Source organism: Phalacrocorax carbo, chromosome 14 (assembly GCF_963921805.1).
Source record: "Phalacrocorax carbo chromosome 14, bPhaCar2.1, whole genome shotgun sequence".
Classification (NCBI taxonomy): Eukaryota; Metazoa; Chordata; class Aves; order Suliformes; family Phalacrocoracidae; genus Phalacrocorax; species Phalacrocorax carbo.
The window spans coordinates 1,034,539-1,057,019 of NC_087526.1; the positions used below are offsets into that span (position 1 = coordinate 1,034,539).

The following is a 22,481-nucleotide window of genomic DNA, read 5'->3' on the forward strand; positions in this document are numbered from 1 at the left end:
AATGGATTTTCTCTTTTTCATTATTTGCTTGAGATCAATGGCTTATGTGCAGAATGTGCAAACCTAAACACAAACAAGCCCCAATCATCTTATTGTCCAAACACGCATTTTTTGGTTTTGGGTGTACACAGCCCCATCTCTTGTAGCCAATGACATAGTGCCAGGACTTCAAGCCATTAGGTGGGTCACGCATCCCATGGCATTGTTCATCTGGGCAACAGATGTAACACAAACATGATACGTACGTACCCTAAAGAAGGAAGAGTGAAACCAAGATGCATGGTAAGAAGCCACTGCGTTTAAACCACTATTTAAACTACTTATGGCTGGACAGGAAAAAATATATGAGAAAAATCCTGAAGTATCAGCATCTTAGCCACGTTCCGGACTGGAACAAACTGAAGACCTTCCAAATTTTTTCCAGGAGGAGAACATGAGCACATAACCCTTGCACAGGCAGCCAAATTTCAAACAGCCATTTCTTCAAGGCACTTCTCTGAGGCACAGGAGACAAAAGTTAAAGCGCCTGTGTGGGTGACAGTGCTAACTGCTGGACTTCTTGATTTTCCAGAATGGGAGAGTCTCTCACATTCTCTTACTTTGACTAGAATAACCATTCTGCATCTCAGAAGTTTTCTGTAAAAAAGTACAACGTGTCCACAAGAGCCTTCCCTTCTAACAAAACAGCATTTTTAGACAAGGAATGGTTTGCTAAAAAATTCTCAACCAGTACTCAGTCATTGCTCTTACAAGCTCAGCTATACATTTCTGTTTCAGATAAAGAAAATAAAACTTTAAACCACAGATTTTTGTGATTCTCTGAAATATTGTAGGGTGGAATGTATTTCATAGATCTGCATGCTGCTTTGCTAATTCTCTGTAAAGACACTGCCTTTTCCAGCACTTAAAACTACGCTCTGGCAGCAGAGATTTTTCACCTCATAAAACATGATGTTCTAATATTTGAAAATGCTTTGCTGTAGCAAAAATGAAGCCCCTTGTTCCATCTTAAAAGTTCCTTTTAAAAATAAAAAAAAACCAAACAAAACCTCCATGCTCATATGGCCCTGAAACCAACTGTAAAACAGTTACTCTAAAACTTTATTTGAAAAATGAATATTTGATCTGATTTTGCTAACTCTGAAAGCCATGCACAGTCGTACAAAGACCTTTCAAAATGAATTTTGTTTGTTTGCTTCCCTTCTGGAGTTCTTGGCAGTTTTATTAAAACAAATGAATTACTGCTTTAAGGAAATACTTGTCAAAGTCTCCTAACCTCTAATAAGAACGCAGTTTCATTTTCATCAAAGTCAGCAGCAAACTGCCGCAAATGAGAGCACATTATGGGGGCAAAGAATCAGTAATTTCGAATTTATTATCAAGAAGAGAGGTGGAAATTCGTACTGCTGACTTGTGCACAATAAACTGGAAAGCTAAATGAGAAGTTAGCTGTCCTTACTTAATCCACTGTCAACACTAAGTGGCATTATCCTACGAACACGATTCAAACCATCTAGCTCTAAATTGCCATCTTTTTCTATTTACTGTACAGGTAATTAAAGCTGAGTATGTGTTTGGAATGCAGGATGTGCCTACCATTAGGGAATATGAATGCTGTTCAATGCCATCATGCAAAAGCACCGACTGATAAAAAAAAAACAAAAGGAACTCCTCGCCTTTATTGTTAACTAAGTACTAAAAAACACTGTAATCAAAAAAGCGAGAATATTTGTAAACAATAATGTGAACAAAGGCCTTCACAGAGAGTTTATGCTGAATACTTGTATCTTAGAAACAATTTCTCATTGTACTGAGAAGTTATCACAGCTTCTGTTTCATGAGTTGCTCTTGATATTTGTCAATTTTCTTTTATGCTGGAAGAAATAAATATATTTGCAAGATTTTATACATGCACACAAACACACTCATATAAAACAGAACTGCCAGCCAAGTCTTCACCAAATTTAAACCAGTATCAATAAAGTTCTATAAATGGATCGAAACATAGTTTATCGATAATAACATTTCTGCACTACATCATCTGATTTTCAGTTTGCCAATAAACTCATTCTTTGCACAACAACTGGACACAAGTGCTATGTCAATCAAATGCTCACAATCTGTAGGTGACAAAGAGGTTTCACTCTTGATTTTGGTCAATGAGTGGCCAGCTAACACCCAACAGTGTCATCTGGTTCTTCCTGTGGGCAGCTTGTTTGCTTAATGCAATCCACACGAGCCTACATTTCTGTAGCAAAGTACACATTCAGTGGACCTAATTAAGCATTGTTTCCTTCTTCACCCTTTAATTCTCTTCCTTTGGGAAAACAGAATTTTTCTTTTCTGCCTGTTATTTTTTAATAGCCCAATTCTTATTACATACTTAAATCAGGAGTAAGACTATTGGAGTTGATTCAGTTACATAAGCATAAAAGCCCAGTGAGAAAAAGGAACAATCAACCCTTTTTTTTCTATCCTGTAAGATGTGACCCAATATTCTTGTAAATCACAACATTACAGCTGTTAGTATGGAACATGCAACAAGAAAAACAAGCAAACACATAGCAGCTTAATATAGTGAAGTCTTTAAATAAGATCTAACATGAAGAACCCCATGATTTATTGATTTTAACTCAATAAAACATATGATTTATTGATTATAACTCAGCACAGGACAGGCTTCAGTGGCAACTGCTTTCTATATTAAGCATTAGAAGGCAGCCCATGTGATATCTATTACAGAGGTGAGAGTTTGCATCTCTGTCCCCATTACCAAGAGGATCATCAGTTTTGCCAGTAATCTCCCTATGCATAAAGCTTTGGAGAAAGAACTGGAATTGATCCAGCAAACATCTTGCAAAACATACTATACTATATACAAACCCCACAAAATGTAAACCAGACGCTCGTAGCTCTGCAACGATACCAGAGATTTCCAGATGGCAGGTAGCAAAAACGATGCCTGTATACACATACCAGAAACTTTAATACTTTAAAACTATCACAGCTTTGGTTAGTCCTGGATTATGTAACGTGCATTTCAAATTTCAAAGGGATAATAACCTGTGCTCCTGTGGAGTTCCTGTCTCAGGTGTCAGAGTCCTGCACATAGTGCAAATAAAATAAAACTTGTGCTGCATGCAGATGACTGCTACGTCCCTTCGTTTCAGCAGCCATGAGTAGTTCAGAACTGCATGTGGATTGCCACTATGCACTGTCTTCTGTAAGCTCCTTAAAGGGTCTTGCCATTTAATTTCCTATTAAAGGTCTACTCCAATCTACAAGAATTCAATCAAGGTAACCAAAAAGGACTAGACCCTAGACCTCCAAAATTTAATACTATGCCCTACCTTTAACCTTCACAGTGATTTAAACTAACGCATTTTACTACAAAATAGGCACAGTCTAAAAATGACTTAATGGTCAGTGACTACAGCTCAGCACACAGACAACAATTTATGAGACATGGTGATTCCTGACTGCTCTGGGCGGTGCGGCTACACCTTCACTGAGACATTGTACTTTGTGCCTTTACAGCCCCCGAACTAAAAAGAGATGCTACAGAGGGCTGCGATACAGATTCATTATCAAACAATCAGGAATTCGAGGTTTTTTGGTTGAGAAATATTTACAAGAACTCTTTACAATGATTCAGATTTATATTTCTGCCAGATTTTTTCCCATGTACTTCTGGGTTTTACTGAGCTAGTGTTCATCATCAGTAAAAGATCAGACTCAGAGGAATCTGATTATAGTTTTAACTGCTTGATCCTTTCGGTGGAAAAGAACAGATTAATCGTTCCATCTTGTTTCTTATTTATTGAATACTATATTTAGCTGTGATGTTTAACAGTACAGTAAAGTATCTTAACATGTAAAAGAAGAACATGGCAGATGAGGAAAAAATTAGGGTACGTATTCCATATTACATTTTAAATAGACAAATAAATTTTCAGAATTTTGACTGATTTTGCAAACCTGCTAGGCACATTCGTAAGTCTGAGCATATACCATACAGTCAAAGATTTTGCTGAATCTCGTCTTGCACATGAGATTGAAATTAGCAGCAAATGAAAAGCTTTTAGAAGGAAACAATTTAAAACCAGAAAACCCAAGTCTTTGCAATGTACTTCATATTTGACCTCTTCATATTTAAGTTTTCAATTAATGTGCCAAAGAGGAGAAGCTAAATCTAAATCCCAAGTGCTGATATTTCTTCTGATTTTGCTATTTAATTTCATATTTAAAAATTAAAGCTACCTTCAGTACACCAACCTTTTCCTGGCTCCTGATTAAGCTACAAGGGTGCTAAATGCAAATCACAGGGTACTTGGAGTCTGATCAATATTACTGGACAATGCATCTAGGTATCAAGAATTCTTTCCAAGACATCAAGACCAGACAATATTTTAAGGTCTTTTTATTTACCATTTCATTTCCAGGTGGATTTAGACTTTCAGTACACCACACAAGGTCTGCAAAGATATTCCACACAGTTAACGTGTGATTTTCAAAAGCATTTATAATGCTTAGGAGCCTGAATCTCTAGCTTCCGAACTAATTTCTGGTGTGTTCACATCACACAAAGGGTACATACGCTTCTAAGACTATACACTTGTGACAGAGCACTAGTACCCCAACCAGCAACGGTACTGCTGAATCACGGCAGAGATGCGATGCATCAGAAATGGGGCAGGCAGGCAGGGCTTACTGCAGTTTTGCTAGGCCTAAGTTATATTATTTAGAGCTGCCAAATAACGTATCTGCACAAGAGTGCTGCACCACGTTCCTGTGTCAGTCTGGCATCACTACCATTCATACCACCTCCTGGTGCAGACATGTCTTTTAAACTTCTTAGTTAATAGCTTTTGAAAATGCCAGAGACGCGCACAGCTTACTGCATACTGTGGTGGCAATTTGAGAACTTTTCCCACATTTGTACCTGTTTAAAATGTTTTAAAGTATCACAGTAAGACAGTCATTTCACAAAGAAGGGAAGTGAAACAACAAGCAATGCAGAATATATACTTCTAGATTAAATATGCCTGTCTATATTGATTTTACTTCTGCTACAATATAAACTTCAAAGAAACCATCTTAATACAAGATCATTCAGTCCTATCTAATATAAATTATCCTGTTGGGAGCAGATACTCCATGGATAAAGGTGGCTTGTGGTTTTTTTAAGAACCTTAGATACATATTAGTTTTGGTTGTCACGCAGACCTGCTCTCTGAGAGGTCACTGTGACCCTTTCATATTGATCTACATGCAGATAGCAGTGAAATGTTGACATTTTGTAAGTGCTTTTATGTTTTCACAGACATTTTTTCATAGGAACCAGAATAAATTGGTTTGGTTAAATTTCCTCCTATTTTATCAGTTACAAAAGAGGTCCGTCCCTGCTGGAAGGGCTTTTTTTTATACATAAGGAGAGCCTGTGATTTCATCCTTCAGCAAGAGCCCTCAAAAATGATTCATATGTGGTATGCTCGATGCCTGATGCCACAGACAGGGAAAGTAACTGATTTTTAGAGAAGCGAAATACACAAATATAAGTTCAAAATGCATATGAAACTGTTCCTTCGTTATTCTGACTAGACATGCACCTGGTACAGTTGTGCTTGCATTCCACACCTACTGCAGGTACTTACTAATGCCCGTATGTGCACATGACAGATAATACAGTAACACTGAGCTTCCTCCTGTGTTTGCAAACCAGTCTCATGGACATTTTACATATGCATTTGGATGCCCAAAGTATCCGCTCCAAAATGTTTAAAAAACAGCATATGAAAATAATTTTGGAATATCACTTACCATTACTGATATGTGTGAAGATGTCTTCTTGAAGAACAGAGCTACAGGTAGAGCTAGAAATGAAGATGTAGGTTTCTCACTAGGAGAAAATATCTAATAATGAAGCTATTGAAGCACTGGAATAGAATGTCTGAGAATATTAGAGAATCTTCATCCATTAAGGTCTATTTAGGTTCATCTGAATGCTTTCACTCCCTGCTCCAACATATTTTCTGCCCTTAGTAGTCTTCTCCCCAGCTCACTTCTCAGTGGTGCTCACATTAATGGGGAGAAAGATCCACAGAAGATCCATGTTGTAAGGCACTGAGCTGAGAATGGAAGATGTCTCTGCAAGAAGGTAATGAGAGGCAGAAGAGCGGAAATTCATTGATTGGCCCTACCTATATCTCAAATTTCTTGATACATCCTGTACTCTGTTCCCAGCAACTCTGGCAATATATTATCCTCCCTTCCACTTCCAATATATTCTGTAGAGCTCAGCTTGAGAATCTCATAGACAAACATTTAGCAGAAGCATCCCTGTAGCTGATCCCTAATTTACCTCTCAAGGTCTGTTACAACCAAGCTTTAACACCATTCCTCTTTCATGAAATATAAAGCCAAACTGTGGCTAGTCAGTTTGTATAGGATATATTGGAAAATTGAACAGCTGCAGGTTTTGCCCCAACCCTTGTTTTCATAGGGTATGTGAAGAAGCAGAATGTGGGCAAGACACTGTCATAATTCTGCAATAAAAATGACGTATGGATTATTTACACTCCTAAATAAGAACAGAAGCGGATTTAAGAATGTTTTAATTATGTAATAGTGCTTAAATTTCTCTTTTATATACTTGAAATATAATTCAAATACCAGATTAGAATTCCTGATCAATCCATTGAAAACTTGTTCAAGAAGGTGGATTTCTCTATGCTACACTATACAACTCACACAACAGGGAAGCAGTAGTAAAGCAAGGACTTGCACCTTGCCCTTTTTTCTTAATCACAGAGCAGATTACACATAATAAAAGGGACAGGGCTGCATTATAAAAGATGATGCCAGACAATTTATACTCTTCACCAATATTACAGCGTTGGGAGGAATTACATCTCAAGGCAAAATCACTCTTCCAGCTTCCTTTAGAACAGAGCAACTCTGAAAAATGGTGGTGATCGGTTGCTAAACAGCAAGCTATTCCAAGAGCATTAGCCCCTGTAGCTTTTATAAGCCCTAACGTTCAATAAATAAGGTCTTAATAGACTGAAAGAGAACTTTACAGATTAAATACTACCATCTCCATTTAAAAACAGGTGTAAATTAGCTTGGTGGTTAGGCTGAGAACACCTGATTCAGGTGGAGAGAGTGGAGGCACAGAGCAGATAACTAATCTCTCAATCATCAGACAGACCTCGATGAAAGCAACATCAAGGTACCTCTTCTCAGATGGCAAGGCAGGGAGGAAGTTCACAAAATGTTCCTGAAATACTAAGGATTTTGTTGTATCTAGACCAGCAAAACAGTGCACACTGGGGGGGCTCACGGGATTTCAGGTACTTTGGAGTACTGCAGTCTGCAAAGCTTTTATTTTCTTTTTTTTTTAATATACCTGTATATTTTTTAAGCTATTAATGGACAAAGTCCTGAAAATTCAGTTTCTGTTTTTTACATTTCAGAAGGCATTTTTCAGGCTTTGTAGAATCAGATAACTAGCATACAGTAATGACAAAGCTGTTCTCCAATTTATACTAACTATTGTTTCATCTACCTGTTGAGATAGAATACTGGCCCCTGGATACATGCCGGCAGCTCGCCACCACCACAACTCGGTATTGTGCAATCTCATTGTCATTTGAGAAAACAGTGTATAATTCCAAGAGGATTTCAGAAGAGTCAGTGTAGGTTAAAACCTTCCCTCCCCAATCCCACCACCCTGTGCCTGCCCCACCCCAACACCTCCTCCTGCGCACGCACAACTTCTCCCTTCTGTTTATTTTTGGTTTTAAACACTCCAAGCAAAAATTGACTTTGGCTGCTCTTCCTGAACTCTGAAGTGTTTGAGCAGATAAGATTCAGATAATACATTGGAAGAAAGTTTCATAGGCCCCTTTTCTCCTGGCAGGTAGTCACCAAGGCCAACCATGCACTGAGGTTTCTTTCCCCTGCAGCAGTATTTTTCTGGCTTGTCTGGTCATCAAACTAGGCCAGATTTGAAATTTGTACTATATCTACTATATCTGACTTGGAAAAAATATTTCAGCTGAAAGATACTTGTTTATATACAGTGGTGGGGAAATACAATGTGTAAATCTACCTACTGTTATCCCAAATGTGGTGTTAGTTTCTTGAGCAGTTTTATTGAGCCCTTCTTGGACTAAGCAAAAAGGAGTTGATCTGAGTTCCTCTTCCTTTATGGAAAATAAATTAAGAGTGACAGAACTCCCACACTACAAAAGAAATAAGATACATCTCCAGAAATAACTGGTCTTTAGAGGACAATATGAAAAGAGTCACACTTGTTTCAATGAAATATGGGTTAAGGAGGACATACTCTTATTTTCCTATTACTATTTTTTCCACTTAGAGGCTTACCTGAAACTAGAAAGCTCTCATTCTGCTCCTAGGTAAAAAGAATTTCAAGGCACTCTTTCCACATAAAGCATTTTCTGCCACTACAGTGATCTTGTGTTTTTTGGTTTGGTTTTGGTTTTGTTTGGGTTTTTTTTGTTTTGTCATAAATATTAAGCTCAACATTTAGCTGTGCTCAGAACTCTTTATCTGTGCTTGTCAGGACCCATACTAAGTCTGTGTGTCACCAGATGATGGCATATGGAAGTAGCTCCAAACAGAATTATTTAAAACATAACCTTATCTTAATTTAAAGCAGTTTACTGTGAATTGCCAAAATCATAGATTTAGTTTTGGTGTCTCAAGATGAAGTCTTTAATGGCAATAGTGGCTTATGGTATTGATATTTGTCTTCTGTAATCTTCCTGCCCCAGCATCAATGCATTCTGTTGTTCTAGAAAAACTGTTTATGTAGCCATGTGGTTCGTTATATTGGAGACCTGATCTGGCTTAAAACTAGCCCAGAAGAAAACCTAATTTTTTTTTTTCTTAGTAGATATGTTCCCAGCTCCATTTCCAAGTGCAGCTCCATAAACAGTTGGGCTGGCACAATTGAAGGGGTGGTATACCACAGAAACCAGCAGCAGGTGGCAAAGGAGGTGAGGCTAGGTCAGTATTGCTGCCAAAACTTTGCCTTTGGATACGCAGCCTCAAGTCTAGTCAGCAGTTCATGTATATAATTCACTTAGCTGCAAACTAAGTGCACTGGCAGCAAGGAACTCAGAACAGACTGCAAAACCCTACAGAAAGCTCAGGTACATTTGCAGCTGGCTTGCTTGCACTGAATGCCGTGCTACGGTCATAGGGACACCAGTGACACAACTGTCTCAATATTAAAGTAACGGTGCATCAATAACTCAAATTTAGGCTAATGCTTCCTTACATATGTAAAAACAGCAGCCACACTTTGAATGAACTGCAGACATTCCCTTGAACACTTGTGTCTTCAACTTGAGGTGAAAAATATTTATTCTTGCAAGACTACAGGTCTGCAGGCTTAGGCACTCACCCATTCTGTGGCCCTAGGATACACAGGTGACGGCGATTCCAAACTCAGATACGCCACATCTGCTGTAAGGAAAAAGGATTATTTAAAGAAAGAGTTGCTGAAAACATTCTCTCGTTAATATAAAACATTGCATAAAGCATGAAACAGTGAGTAAAAGCCTTGGGGTAAAATACCCTATGATCACAAAGCACACCCGTAACATCCTTTATGACAGTAGAGAGCACGCAGTACCTGAGTCCCATATGACAGAATCAACAGCATTTTGAATTCTTTATTTAGAAAACTAAGCAACCTGGCAAGATTTCAACACAGACTTCCTAAAATCTAATGCTGTGAAACTAAAGCCAGGTCTGAAAGTGTAATTTTATTTTATTAACATCATGTTAGCCATAAAAAGGTCTTTCCAGTAACTATTTCCCTATTAGTTGCTGCTTGACCTAAAATTATTATGAGTAAAATTATTCAGGGCTGTGATTACCATGAGCACTAAGGACTGTAGTGCCATCCAATGGTAAGATGGTCTTCAGCAGCTATGTTTTCCTTAAATTTCTACCTCTAGCTGCTTCTGCCATAGCATGACATCAATCTTAAACACATTCTGCAAAACCCATGAAGGCTGAAAAATATCTGAAGCAGCAGAAGGTGCACACTGTCTTCTGTACATGTCCCCTACAGGCGCGTTTTGCCACACCATCACTGATGGCTGAAACGTCAATGATAACAGGTAGATACCCTTTCTTTCCTTTTAACAGAATTCCAACAGATTATTTCTTAAGGCTAGTTTAGTGTAAACTTTGCAAAAAAAGTTATTCTTGCTCTTAACAGAGGCAGTAAGCAGAGCTTCAGGTATCCCGGCCCTGCTAACAGCATTCTGGCTATCCAGTCCCAAAGGATTTCTGTTTCCTAAGAGCTGAAGAATTAGCCTGACACTAACAGAGCAACTATGTCACCAAGAGCCACACATCTTGCCACCCCACACAACAGATTTTGTGTATTTGCAGATTTCTTCATCAAGTTGCTTGGAACTATGGCGGATGAAGAGAGGATGTGAAATGTATGTTTGAGTCGGGACAAGCACCTTCCTTTGTCATGAAGTGGAATAAGTAACAAGATCCAACCCTTTCTTTGGGATTCTCATTTGCATTTCAAGTGCCATGGTCTAATGCACAATTTCCCAGCTAAAAACTCTGAATAAGAGCATACTGGGATGAAAAAGTAATGTCCCTCAGGTTAGACAGGTTGGAATTATTTTGGGGAGGGACTGCCTTCCTCTCTAAAGTGCAAGCAGGGTTGTGCCCTGAGATCCCAGAACGTTTGCAGTTACCTAATCCTCCATTATTATAAGGATCTTAGTCCGCAGTAACGCTTTTAATCTCTTCTGGTTTTTTCCTGCAATGCTTTGCAGATTTTGCAACTTCTAGTATTTTGTAAGGTAGATCATAAATTTCATATAGGCTCTTAGGAAATGTTTTGCTGCTCTGGATCTGTGTGGAGAGTGCAATTTGAGGACTAAATATCTATTAAAAGGTTGCACACGTTTGTAGGGCACAGGTCTCTATGATCCATACTCTTGACTGGAATATATTTAAGACATTCAGTTCTACTGGGACAGGCATGCAAAAGCCTGGAGCCCCTCGAGTCCAATTCAGCATTAGGGTAAACAGCTCTTGCCCCCTTTGGCTTCAACTGAAATTATAAACCCAGAAATTAATTTACCCTCTTCACATTGCAAGCCAGGACTGGAAATGTCATGAAAACCGACCTTCTCATAAAAATTCCAATCCAGGCATTCCTATTACCTATTCTATTCTATCCCAATCATCACTAGATTGTGTTACAATATTTTTTTTTAAAAAAATTTGTACTGCTTCCTATCGAGAAGGAAAAGTTCAGAAATCACTGGAAAGAATCTGTCAAAACAAGCCAAGCTATGCAAGGGTTCATTTTCCCTGCAGAAGCACTTTAGACTCAAGTATTTTGCCAGTGGAAAGCTCATTTTTCCAGTTACTCAGTGGAAAAGTGCATCTTCACAATGAGGAACGGAACAGTGTAAAAAGTCAAATGAGTCAACTCTTAACAACCTCCCATCGACACTTACAGCAAAGTTTTCAAAAATACACTAACATCTTTAAGACCCTATACTGAAGGAAAATGAAATAGAACTTTAATTATTACTTGATTAAAGGGATCAAGGACAGTTTTTTCACCCTGCTTTCATGCAGAGCCTAATTTAGAAAGGGACAGTCTTTGCATGAGACCTGACAGCATTGCTGCAACAATAATTCTGTGCTATATTTTGTATGTTTCATCAAAAGAAAAATGATGGTCGTAGTTTCCATACAGAAGAGAGCAATTGCTGTAGTACTTGTTTTGGAGCTGAGAAATGGGTAGTTATGACATGCAGCAGTGCTACAGCTTTCCACAAGTGCATTTGCCCACAGTTTAGATGGCACATCTGCTTGGATTCTAAATTTCAGCTGCGTCCTTGAAGAATCAGGAGCGCTGCAATGAGTAACACAGGCTGTTGATAATTGTCATTACAGAAAGCAGCTCATTTTAAAGAGGAAGGCATTGGCTTCACGACACGAGCAGCTCTGCTCCCACCCGTCTACGGTAATGTTTCCAACAGGAGACACCGTCTGAGTAAACAATTTAAACATTTCCTTAACTTTATGCAGTATTTATGGAAAAGGGTGACACCAAGCGGTTACATTTAATGATGCATACATTTCTCGTCGCTACAGGTAATTTTCTCTCCCAAGATCCCCTGTATTAGCGATCATTTGGGGGCCCAGCTGAACTGCGGTTTCAGAGGCGGCGAGAGTCACGCCATGAGCTAGGCCGAGGCCGGGCTGCGGCGCTCCATGTCAGGGTGTGACTCATGTCACGACATGCTGAAGTTACCCCTCCGAAGCCCTGGCTGAGGCTGGCCCGCGCCCGCAGCGCCCCAGCGCCCTCGATGCCGCGCCAAGGCCGAACCTTCCTCCGGCTGGAAGGGGGGGGCGGCGCACTAACGCTCCCCAGCCGCTAGATGGCGCCGTCCAGCACGTTACGGCACGCGTGACGTCACTTCCCCGCCCCGCGCTGTGAGGGCGCGCCTCTCGCTCCTCAGAAAACCGCCGTTGTGATCTTTAATGTGCCATCAGACACATGTATTTTTTCCTGTTTGCGCCTCCTTTCCACCACCACGCTCTGCCCTCCTTTTCCACCCTGCAGCTTTTGCTCCTGGCGCAGCCGAGTTCCTGCGTCACGGCGGCCCCAACCATCGGGTACGACTCCGGCCCGTGAGGCCACCTCGGCACCCCGCCTGAAGCGAGGCCAAGCCCCGACACTCCTGCTCTCTAGCTGATGGGGCACCCAAGGTTCTGGCAGACCAGGCTACTCCCATGGTGGCCGCCTTTCCCAGCCATCCGTGAAGACGCCAATCCTCTCTGTAGGATCGGATACTGAAGCCTGTGAACCCACGGGCCATCCTCCACAGCTGCACTCTTCTTCTTCCTCCGAGGTCTGCATCTGTCATGTAAGATGCTTCGCTGCAGCGGGACTTCAGTGATGCTGTCGCATTTAGGGTTTAAGGCCATCTCTCATCATCTCAATACTGAAGCGCTTCAGAGCAAGGATTTTTTACATCTGTGTATCAGATCAATCACAGAATCATTAAGGTTGGAAAAGACCTCTAGGATCATCAAGTCCAACTGTTAAACCAACACTACCATGTCTCCTAAACCATGCCCTGAAGTGCCACGTCTACATGTCTTTTAAATACGCCCAGGGATGGTGACTCCCTCACCTCTCTGGGCAGCCTGTTCCAATGCCTGACCTCTCTTGCAGTGAAGACATTTCCCCTAATATCCAATCTAAACCTCCCCTGACGCAGCTTGAAGCAGTATCCTCTCATCCTATCGCTTGCTACTCGGGTGAAGAGACCAACACCCATGTCGCTACAACCTCCTTTCAGGTAGTTGCAGGGAGCGATAAGGTCTCCCCTCAGCCTCCTCTTCCCCAGGCTAAACACCCCCAGCTCCCTCAGTTGCTCCTCATAAGACCTGCTCTCCAGACCCTTCCCCAGCTCTGTTGCCCTGTTCATTGCTCCTCCTTCTGTTGCACACTGACAAACTACAGTTTGGGCTCTCACAGTCTTGTACTCCCACTATGCAGTTTATCTCCTCTTTAGCACAAAGTCCAGCCTCTAGAGCATCATCTGTTCTCGTCAGGAGACAAGGTGAAGTGGAGCACTTACTTCACGCAGAAGAGAACTCACAGGAGGGGTTACTCCACAACAAAGGGGTGCCACCTCTCCTAACACGTTTTGGAAAGAAGCTGTCCTCATTAAAAAGATGTCAAGCATCTCACTCAACTAGAGCTCAACTAGAGCTCTCACTAGACGTATAGACATATATCCATTAATACCTTTTATAATTCTATTCTCATCCCTTGATCTGAAGGAGCTGTTAGGAAATAACTTGAAGCATCTTTGCTTCTAAATGCAAAAGATGTTGGTCACTGCAGAAACAGATACTCATCCTGCTTCCCGGGCTTTCAGAAAGAGCAAAATTCTAATTAGCTCGCATATGACTTGCACATCACGGAGAGCTTCACTGTCCATCAAGCCAGATAATTTTAGGATCCTCCACCCTTTTCTTATTCAGTACTGCAGGATAAGGACACCAGCAGGAACTCCAGAAGAAATGCTACCCTCTCCCCACCATCCTACCCTGTATAGTTTTCTCAGAATTTAGCAACAACCAACTATGCAAACACTTGTCAGCTTTTTTTTTTTTTAATGGAGATCCATTGATTAATTCAACTTTTCTATTGGCACTCTCCGACATTTTTGGTAGGGGTTTATTTCAGTATCCTCTTCCTCCCAAATGCATGTTCTTTTCTCTTGATATAAAGAGACAGGCATCAGGAAAGCCAGATACAAGACAATCATTCCTTTGACTTGAGAAGGATAGAGAGGATACAGGGTTACAAGTCAGCCTGAAGCCTGATGCACCAATTCTACCCCTGTTCGAGACACAGTCATTTCATTGCATCCTCTCCAGTAAGTTGTGAAAGGCCTCTGACACAGCACCCCGTTACAGTGTCCCTGTGCAGTGCCTCATACAATATGAATCCTTTGCTAGATCACAAGGTCTTCCAGGTCACCAGCCTGAAATCTGAGTGTAAAATTCTCTACCTGAACCCTTAGCATGGACAAAACTCCCTCAGTTTTGACACAATTGCCTACATCAGCTTTTCTTCTTAGTTTAAGCCCCCAGCTCACAAACAGGTTCTCCACACTTCCGCTCCTTGAGAAACCTGCTCCTGGAGACATACTCAAAGCACCAGCAGGCCACATTCTGAAAACAAAGAAAGGAGCTGTGGATGGGAATCACCTTTCAGGTAACACCTCAGAGGTTAGACCTCTCACCACACCGGGATGTGGCACACCTGCGTGCAACTCTTGCCTCTGCTGAGGGACACGCGCCTTTCACATCTCAGCAGTGCCTTAACCATGAGGTCACAGAGTCCGGTGTGGAGACCCTTCAGCCTCCCTTATGTATGTGAAACTGGTTTGCACAGACGCTCACCACCAGCAGGACCAGAATCTGACTGTCCTTTCTGAGGAGTTCTAAGACTTGGCCTAGAGCAATTTGGTCCTTAACCCATATTCATTACAGCATTTTCTATTAAAAAAGTGATCTGGTTTGTGTATCTCACTCCCAAAGGCGGCTCAGATCTGTGAATTCGGAGATACGTACTTTCCTGAACCCTTGGCTGAGATGCCTCAGACTCTCGGAAGTATATGAACTAAAATATTTAATAGTTTCCTATTTCTGCTACTCCCTGTTGTAGTCTCTCATCCTGCCTCCACTAAGCATGCTCTCTTTTGTAAGTTCCACTCTTAACCCTTACCTCTTCAAGGAGCTTTACAGTTAGGGGAGCCTGAATACTGATTTGTGCGTGTAACCTTAGTATTAAAAAATTACAGGCTAATGTACATTTTTACCAAAGAAATCATACCAAGTTCGAATATACCGGGCTTGATCCTGACCTTGTATACAGTAAAATAAATCAAGAATAATTTTATCACATTAAAACCGATGCTAACATGAGAACAAAATCAGAAGCAAAAGCCTATTTACACCGTATGACAATGTCCAATTGCGCTGGATTTTGCTCATGAGCTTACAGGTACTTCAGAGTAACCCAGGTGTAACATGTGAGTCGTTAGAGCCTTGTGCAATGCTGTATTAGCAACAGGAAAATCAAGACAGAACGAACTTTCCACGTTAACAATCCTGAATGCTTAATTCCAACGAAGGAGAAAGCCAGAACAAGGAACAGCTGAGATGTAACACCAAAAGGCCGTACTAGAGGATCCACACCTGAGCTCTGTTTCACACGAGATTATATTTCTGCTAAATAGAGATGCAAATATGTATAGTGCAATAGCATTAAGGGTGTTGAATGTGAATGACAAGCTTCCCAGCGTACACTGGAGATGCAGCCTGCTAGAACTGGCTTAACGTAACTATAATGTTGTATTCAAAAATCAAATGGTGAGGGAACAACATGTATCTTATTTGCAGACCCTTTAATGGAGATTTATGACATTGGCTGCTTTAAACTAGGTCATCTCAAAATGCTGAATATTGTTAGCAGAAAGGCAAATTAAATACTTTAACATGATTAGACTGAATAAGTCTTTTTATGGGTTTCAAATGAATTAAAGAGAACAGAGTTAGTTTCATTGTTCTGCTGATGTTCATTTTTGAACTCAAGGCCAGGCTGCTCCACATGGCTTTGTTGGTAGCTAGAGCTAGAGCCTAGTTTATATTAGAGGACAAATAAAAATTAGTACAAGCCCCTACAACGGTTACAAAGGAAAAGGTGGGGTGCTCTCCCCTACTCAGACAGAGGAATCCCAGAATTCTCACCTTCAGAATGCACATGAGTTCCACAAAGTGGCCTGCATGCCCTTTAGGGGTTTTTGGCAGCACAAGGTGCCAAAGAGATGAAGCTCATTATTTGACATGAACTATTACCTACCGCATATTGTGAGGGTCTCGGGTTTTAGCTGTGGACGTCATTGCATGCACTATTGCTGAAATTGTGTGTGAAAACGAGGCCAAAAGAATGCAATGGCATATGCAACAATCAGCTGCGCTGTCCTGAAACAGGATCCTCTCACAATGCGCATCGCTGCTGCAAATGGTTTCTTGCTTCTTTTATATAGGCATATATAGGTAGAAGCAAGTATCTGTAACATAGTCTGTCCCCTCAAAAATTTCCCATTATTTAATGAAATCATCCACTGAACCAGAACGACACATTTTAAAATGTTACTGGCCACATATATTGCAACCATGATAGAGATTTATGAAGAAATGTCAGGTATACTGGCAGTTTTCACAATCTCCTCTGGGTTAGTCTGTGAAATCTTCAGCTGGATATCACTTGTGCCGGGCAATATGAGTTTTTGTCATTCAAGGCAACTACTTCTGTGACAACAGTACACACTTAGCAGAATATATTGCCGATGAATCATTCACTGAAGAACTTGTACTGATTTTATTATGCCCATTCAGGTGACCTAAGCATAAAAGAGTATACGCTATCTTCCTTTGTAAAATGCTTATGCACTGCAGTACTTCAGCTGCATTTAGCTGTGGCATCACAAGCTTTGACCTCTTCTAGGTAGGATTGGGTTTACACCTGCGTGGGACATGGCCAGCCATAGGAACTGCTCTTGGGTGACATTATAAAGACTCATCTCCCAGTATGGAATCCCTGAAACACAGCAAGGCTCCCTGCGCACGTTCGTAATTCATGACCCTGAAATAACAGCGAAAGGGGGAAAGCAGCAATGTTGTTAAACTGGCCTTTATGTCCCCATGTCCAGTACATTAAAAATTCACCACCTGGACTCGAGATAAGGATACCGCCTCAGAGCAGCCAGACTGGGAGGGAAGATGCAGTCCCCCATCCGTTGCTTTTAGAAATACGGAAGCAGGTCCCAATAGGCGGAAACCCTTTCACTCATGGGACTAACACTGCATGTGCCTAGCTCCAAAAATCAGGTCAAGGGAAAGCCCATGCAGTAAGAAAGGAAAAAAATCTTTTTAATACCATCTGCTAATGCCTCTGTGCTACACGCAGCGGCTGACTAGAGAAAAATGTTTCATTGTTTACCTAGGTTAAGTCATTTATCCTATTAAGACGCTTTCCACAGCTTGCCTTTACTGTGGGTGTCACTATTTACCCTCCCCCAAAATTCTGGGCCCCCCAGCTCACATCTCTGACTAGTCCTCCCTTCTCTGAGAGCATCCATTTGCACTTAAGAAGCCCATTAAGTGAGTCTCGAACAGGGTGGCATTCTGGGGCTGAAAGGGAGCCTCTTCCAAAGCCTGCACGGTGAACGATCAGGGAAGGCAATGGAAGAAGCTTCCTCTAGCAGGAACAGTTATGTGGTGCAAGGGCTGCAGCTAAGCCATGAAATACTTCTGCCTTCCGTGACACTGATACATCTTGCCCGTTGAGAACCCTGCCGCTCTCGCTGCCTTCAACCCATGCAGTGCTTCGGGTGTTTGTAATCAAATTCACTCATGAAAAACGTCGATCCTACAAACCCAGCCTCGCCACCTTATTTTGGGTGAGTGTCCGTGCTACGGGTACGCCAAGCCTGCACCAGCCCTCAGAAGCAGCAGTATGCTCTGAAAGCCCAGGAAAGAGCGATCTAACAAACAGAAGCTGGCTGACACGAGGAGTAAAATTCCTCGCTTTGGAAACAAAGTGCGCTCTAGCATGGGATAACTATGTCCGTCTGTTTGGAACGTCTGCTACTGAAGCTCAGGAGGAAAGACGTTGGCTCTCTGACATGAAATATGTACGCCGAAACTTCACTTGGCATTGCCTCACGAGAAGGGCGATAGGACCATAGCACCCTGGCAGCAGTGGCCGTCTCCGAGCAGCGACCGAGCGCTGAGGAGATGCTCAGGCTCCGTCTGGAGCTCGGCACGTCACACCTTCCTTTAAAACAAAGCGTAAGGGACAACCGGCAAGTGCGATCCAGCGTGCAGCCCGCGCTCGAGCGAGCGGGCCGATGTCCCGCTCTGCCAGGCCCGGCGCCCGCCGCCGCAGCTCCGCCCGCCCCGCCGCCCCTCGCCGCGCTCGGGGAAGAGCCTCCGACCCTCCCGCCGCGGCGCTCGGAGCGCGCCCGCCTGGGGCCGGGGAGCCTCCCCCGGCCGGGCCCCGCTGCGGGGCGCAGGCCGGGCCCCGCCGGGGCCGCCCTACCTGTCACGGCGGCGGGCGGGCGGCGGCTGAGGGGAGGCGAAGGGAGGCGCACGCGGCCCGCCCCGCCGGCCGGGCCGCCTCAGGGGGGCGGCGGGAGCGCGCTCGCGGCCCCGCCACACGGCGCTCGCGCGCCGCCGCTCCCGCCGCCCCGCGAGCCCCGCGGCCGCCCCGGACGTCGCGTCGCCGGGGCGGGTGCGTAGTTCCGGCGGGAGCGAGGAGGGAGAGAGGGAGGGGTGAGATGCAGAGCGGGCAGCCGCGGCCTCGGCAGCAGCGGGAGCCGGAGCGGCGGGCGGCGCTGGGCGGGCAGGCCGGGCGCGGCGGCCCCGCCATGGAGATCGAGAAGGAGTTTCACCGGCTCGACCAGGCCGCCAGCTGGGCCGCCATCTACCAGGTGAGGGGTGGCCGCCCGGCCCGCCTCTGCCCCCGGCCCCGGTGCGGAGCCGAGCGGAGCGGGGCAGCGCCCCGGCCCTCACCCGCGCCCCGCCGCCCCGCGGCGTGTGTGTGTGTGTGGGCTGCGAGGGCAGCGCCGCTCTCCGCTTCCCTTCGCCCCGGCCCCGCTCCCCGCCCGCCGCTCCGGTCTGTCCCCTTCCCCCCCGCCCGGCGCCGGGGGCGCGGGGAGGCCCCGCTCTCCCCCCGCGGGGCTGAGCCCCTCGCCGTCTCCTCCGCGGGCTTGCGTGGGCGGGCAGCGCCGGGGGGACCCTCTGCGCGGCGGGGCGGGGGTGTCCTGCCGCCCTCCCATGCCTCTGCGGGCCTGCCCGGGGCGGCACCTCCGGGGAGCTCCCTGCGGGCAGCACCCTGGGACACCCCCCTGGGGCAGCACCCCCGGAGCAGGACCTGGGCGGTACTCCCCATCCCCCCCCCGGAGCAGCACCCCCCGGGGCAGCACCCCGGCACCCGCCGGGGCAGCACCCCTGCTCTGCGGGGCGAGCCTAGAAGTTTTCTCTGCAAGGTCCTTCCACCATGCTCTTGTTCTTGCTTCGGGTTCCACTGGGAGCTAGGTGTGGAGATAAATTCTCACTAACCTTTTGAAACTGCCCCTTCCTAACCTTGGGGGAGCAAATATAAGTGTTGGATTTGTCTTTTTTTTTTTTTTTTTTCTCCAGAAAAACAGCGATGGGCAGCATTACATTGCACCTAGCCTCTCAGTCACTTTAATAATAGAACAGAGCCTGAAAACAGCCTGTTAATAATACTTGTGCAATTATCTGGGACCATTTTTTTATTATTTCGTTTACTGCGTTTAGATTTTTTTGGTGACGTTTTAACAAAGCCGTGTGGCAAACGTGAATGCCTGTAAGAATATTTGCTGACTGGATCCAGCTTCATGCATATGAGCAACAGGAATTTGGGATTTTCTGCTTAAAAAGTTCTTTGTGCATTTGTCCAAAATGAAGTTTAAGAGAAGATGAAGCACATGAATGGTTGGGCGGATGTGTTAGGTCTGATCAGGCAGCATTACTGTAAAATCCATTTGAATGTTTAAGCTGGTGTATTGCATAAACTAATGAGTTTTAAGTTCGTGTTTGCAACACAGAAGTTGGGCTTTGCTTCCCTTTCACCATGATTTTCTCTGGCAACAGATATTTAAAAGAAGGAGTGGTGTTTTATAAAAGTGAAATAAATGAACTCCAGTTTCAGAATCACAGCAGGCAAGTTTTAAAAGTAGTAGCTTGCATGATGAACATCTCCCATTGTTCTGCAGTTAGAGAATAAGCATGAAATCTTGAGCATGCTTTTCAGAAGGTCCATTTTTTTGTTAGAGTTATTTCATTTCCTGCAGAGTTTCGGTGCTTGCTAACTATCAGTTGAAAGTCATGTGCATATATGACGTTATGTTTTTGCTAAACTGTTCGTGACAATTTGGTATCTTGCAGGCTTAGCGCTCAGGAAATTATTTTGAGTAATATAGCTCTGCAATGGAGGTGGTGGTATATTTCTATGGGTACAATTTAATTACAGAAGCAAAATGTATAAGAGTGAGGACTGTGGCATATTTTCAATGTGGGATCAGAATTCAGTGATATTTTTGTCCTGCTTTCTTTGAATGATGTGACTCAGTAGCCTGCTCAGACTGTGGCACAGCATGAGGTTTGATTGAGGACTAAAATTCACCTTAAAAAAAAAAAACACCAACCCAAAAAAACCCCAACTCTAAAGTGATTCTTTGATTTGCATCCAACTATTGACAAGCACAAAAGGTGGGATTTTTGCTTGGTGGGTTTTTTTTCCGTAAGATTGATTAGTAAGCGTGTCCATCTATGTCATGTAACTCAGTTTCCCAACTGCATCCTGCTTTTAAATATCAGCTTTTGAAAATGACATCTTGGCAGATCATGTACATCTGGAAGAACAATGTGCTTCACTGTAATCCGTGCTTTTGATGTCTGGGCTGTGACACTAACAATGCAGTTTTCCTACAAATACCAGTCTTTGCCTGAAGAATGGAGTAAGTAGAACAATGTACGTTATTGGTGCAGAAAAAAAGTCTTCCCCAAAGTTAATTGTACCACAGGCTTCTAGTAGCTAGGTGTTATGATTGTGACTGCTAAAATCCAAAAATGCTTACCAGTATTCTGAGTGAAGCAAAATGCAGTTTATCGACAGTCACTTCCTCTTGTTTCTTGGTTAAATCTATTATCTAGAGGTACAGGACCGCACGGCATCTAGGGGAGGAATTAGGAATACTACAGGGAGGTGAAGCTAATTGGAAAGATGGCTACAGACACATGTCTGGGTGCCATGTGACTTCAAAGGGTTAAAATTGTCCAAGCTCCTTTTTTTTTTGTTGTTTTGGACAAGGGGAAGCTATGTTCAGCTGTGATAATAGTGCAGTCATGAAAGAATAAAATTTAGATTGGTTTTTTTAAGTGTAAATAATCACAGGATGGAGGCAAAAACGTCAAAATGAAGACCTTGTGTAGGTGATTTTGTGACACTCATGTCTTGGGCGTGCACATGTGGTGGAACTGTTCTCTCCTGTAGCTGGACAGAACAGGACGAACACAGATCAAGTTCTCTGTGTTTTGTTGGGTTTGTTGGTTGGTTTTTTTTGTTTTTTAAATACCCAGTACTGTCCCTTACTTTCATCTAGATTTACTTGCTACGAGAACTATGAACCAGGAGATCCTGTAGAGGCTGTTCAGAGACCCAACAGATAAAAAGGACTGGTCTGGTTCTGGCCGTTCCTTGTATTGTAGACAAACATACTGAGAAGGTAACTAATAAAATGAGACATGATCTAAGCGTAAGAAATGCCCACTCAAATTGTGCTCTTCTATAAAACAGTAAGGTAAAGGAAAGTGGACAGCAGATTAAATGTGAGCTTTGCAACGTGAGACTGTGGTAAAGGTATGCAACAGAAAACAAATGCTTACGGGTAAGTGAACGATCGCACCCTGCATAAGTATCATTAGAAGTATCAATAGGAATGAAAAGCATCCGCTCTGGAGATGTCACAACAAAAAAGCAATAGCCCAAAGCTAAGAAAAGCACAGCTTAGGCTTGCTGTTAGAGCAGGGGAGAAACAGATACAGATATTTGTCCAGAATATCAAAGGAACATTGACTTTTCATTTGCTCACAGAGAGTGCGATGTCAGGCTTTGGTAGTAATTTTATTTGCAGAAGTCTTTCAGGGTTTTATGAGGTCTTTTAGTTTCTAACTTCTTACACACGGTGATAGAATGAGATGTTATCTTAAAAACACAACCCTCAAATACAGGCAGAGTTGCTTCTCGTGTTTATATAAACAATATATGTTGACTT

The 22,481-nt window shown here is 43.2% G+C and overlaps 2 protein-coding genes across 13 annotated transcripts in view; one reads left to right on the top strand and one right to left on the bottom strand.

Moving 5' to 3' along the window:
- Positions 1-18,883, bottom strand: part of PEDS1 (plasmanylethanolamine desaturase 1) — a 199,112-nt gene extending 180,229 nt beyond the window's left edge. For 3 of the 8 annotated variants that reach the window (XM_064465212.1, XM_064465208.1, XM_064465216.1), the window contains exons 1-2: positions 18,719-18,883; positions 9,437-9,498 (exon numbers count right to left, since the gene is read on the bottom strand). The gene's annotated coding sequence lies outside the window, so the exon portion shown is untranslated. Of the gene's footprint in view, positions 1-5,820; positions 5,874-9,436; positions 9,499-18,718 lie in introns of all 8 variants that reach the window. The other 5 variants (XM_064465214.1, XM_064465209.1, XM_064465213.1 and 2 more) reach the window with 3 other exon arrangements.
- The window catches only part of PTPN1 (protein tyrosine phosphatase non-receptor type 1), a 45,505-nt gene continuing 41,826 nt past the window's right edge, over positions 18,803-22,481 (top strand). For 2 of the 5 annotated variants that reach the window (XR_010375157.1, XM_064465200.1), the window contains exon 1: positions 18,929-19,109. Coding sequence is in view for 2 of the 5 variants with exons in the window: in XM_064465200.1 (XP_064321270.1) it covers positions 18,957-19,109 (153 nt within the window). In the remaining 3 variants the exon portion in view is untranslated. The other 3 variants (XM_064465205.1, XM_064465201.1, XM_064465204.1) reach the window with 3 other exon arrangements.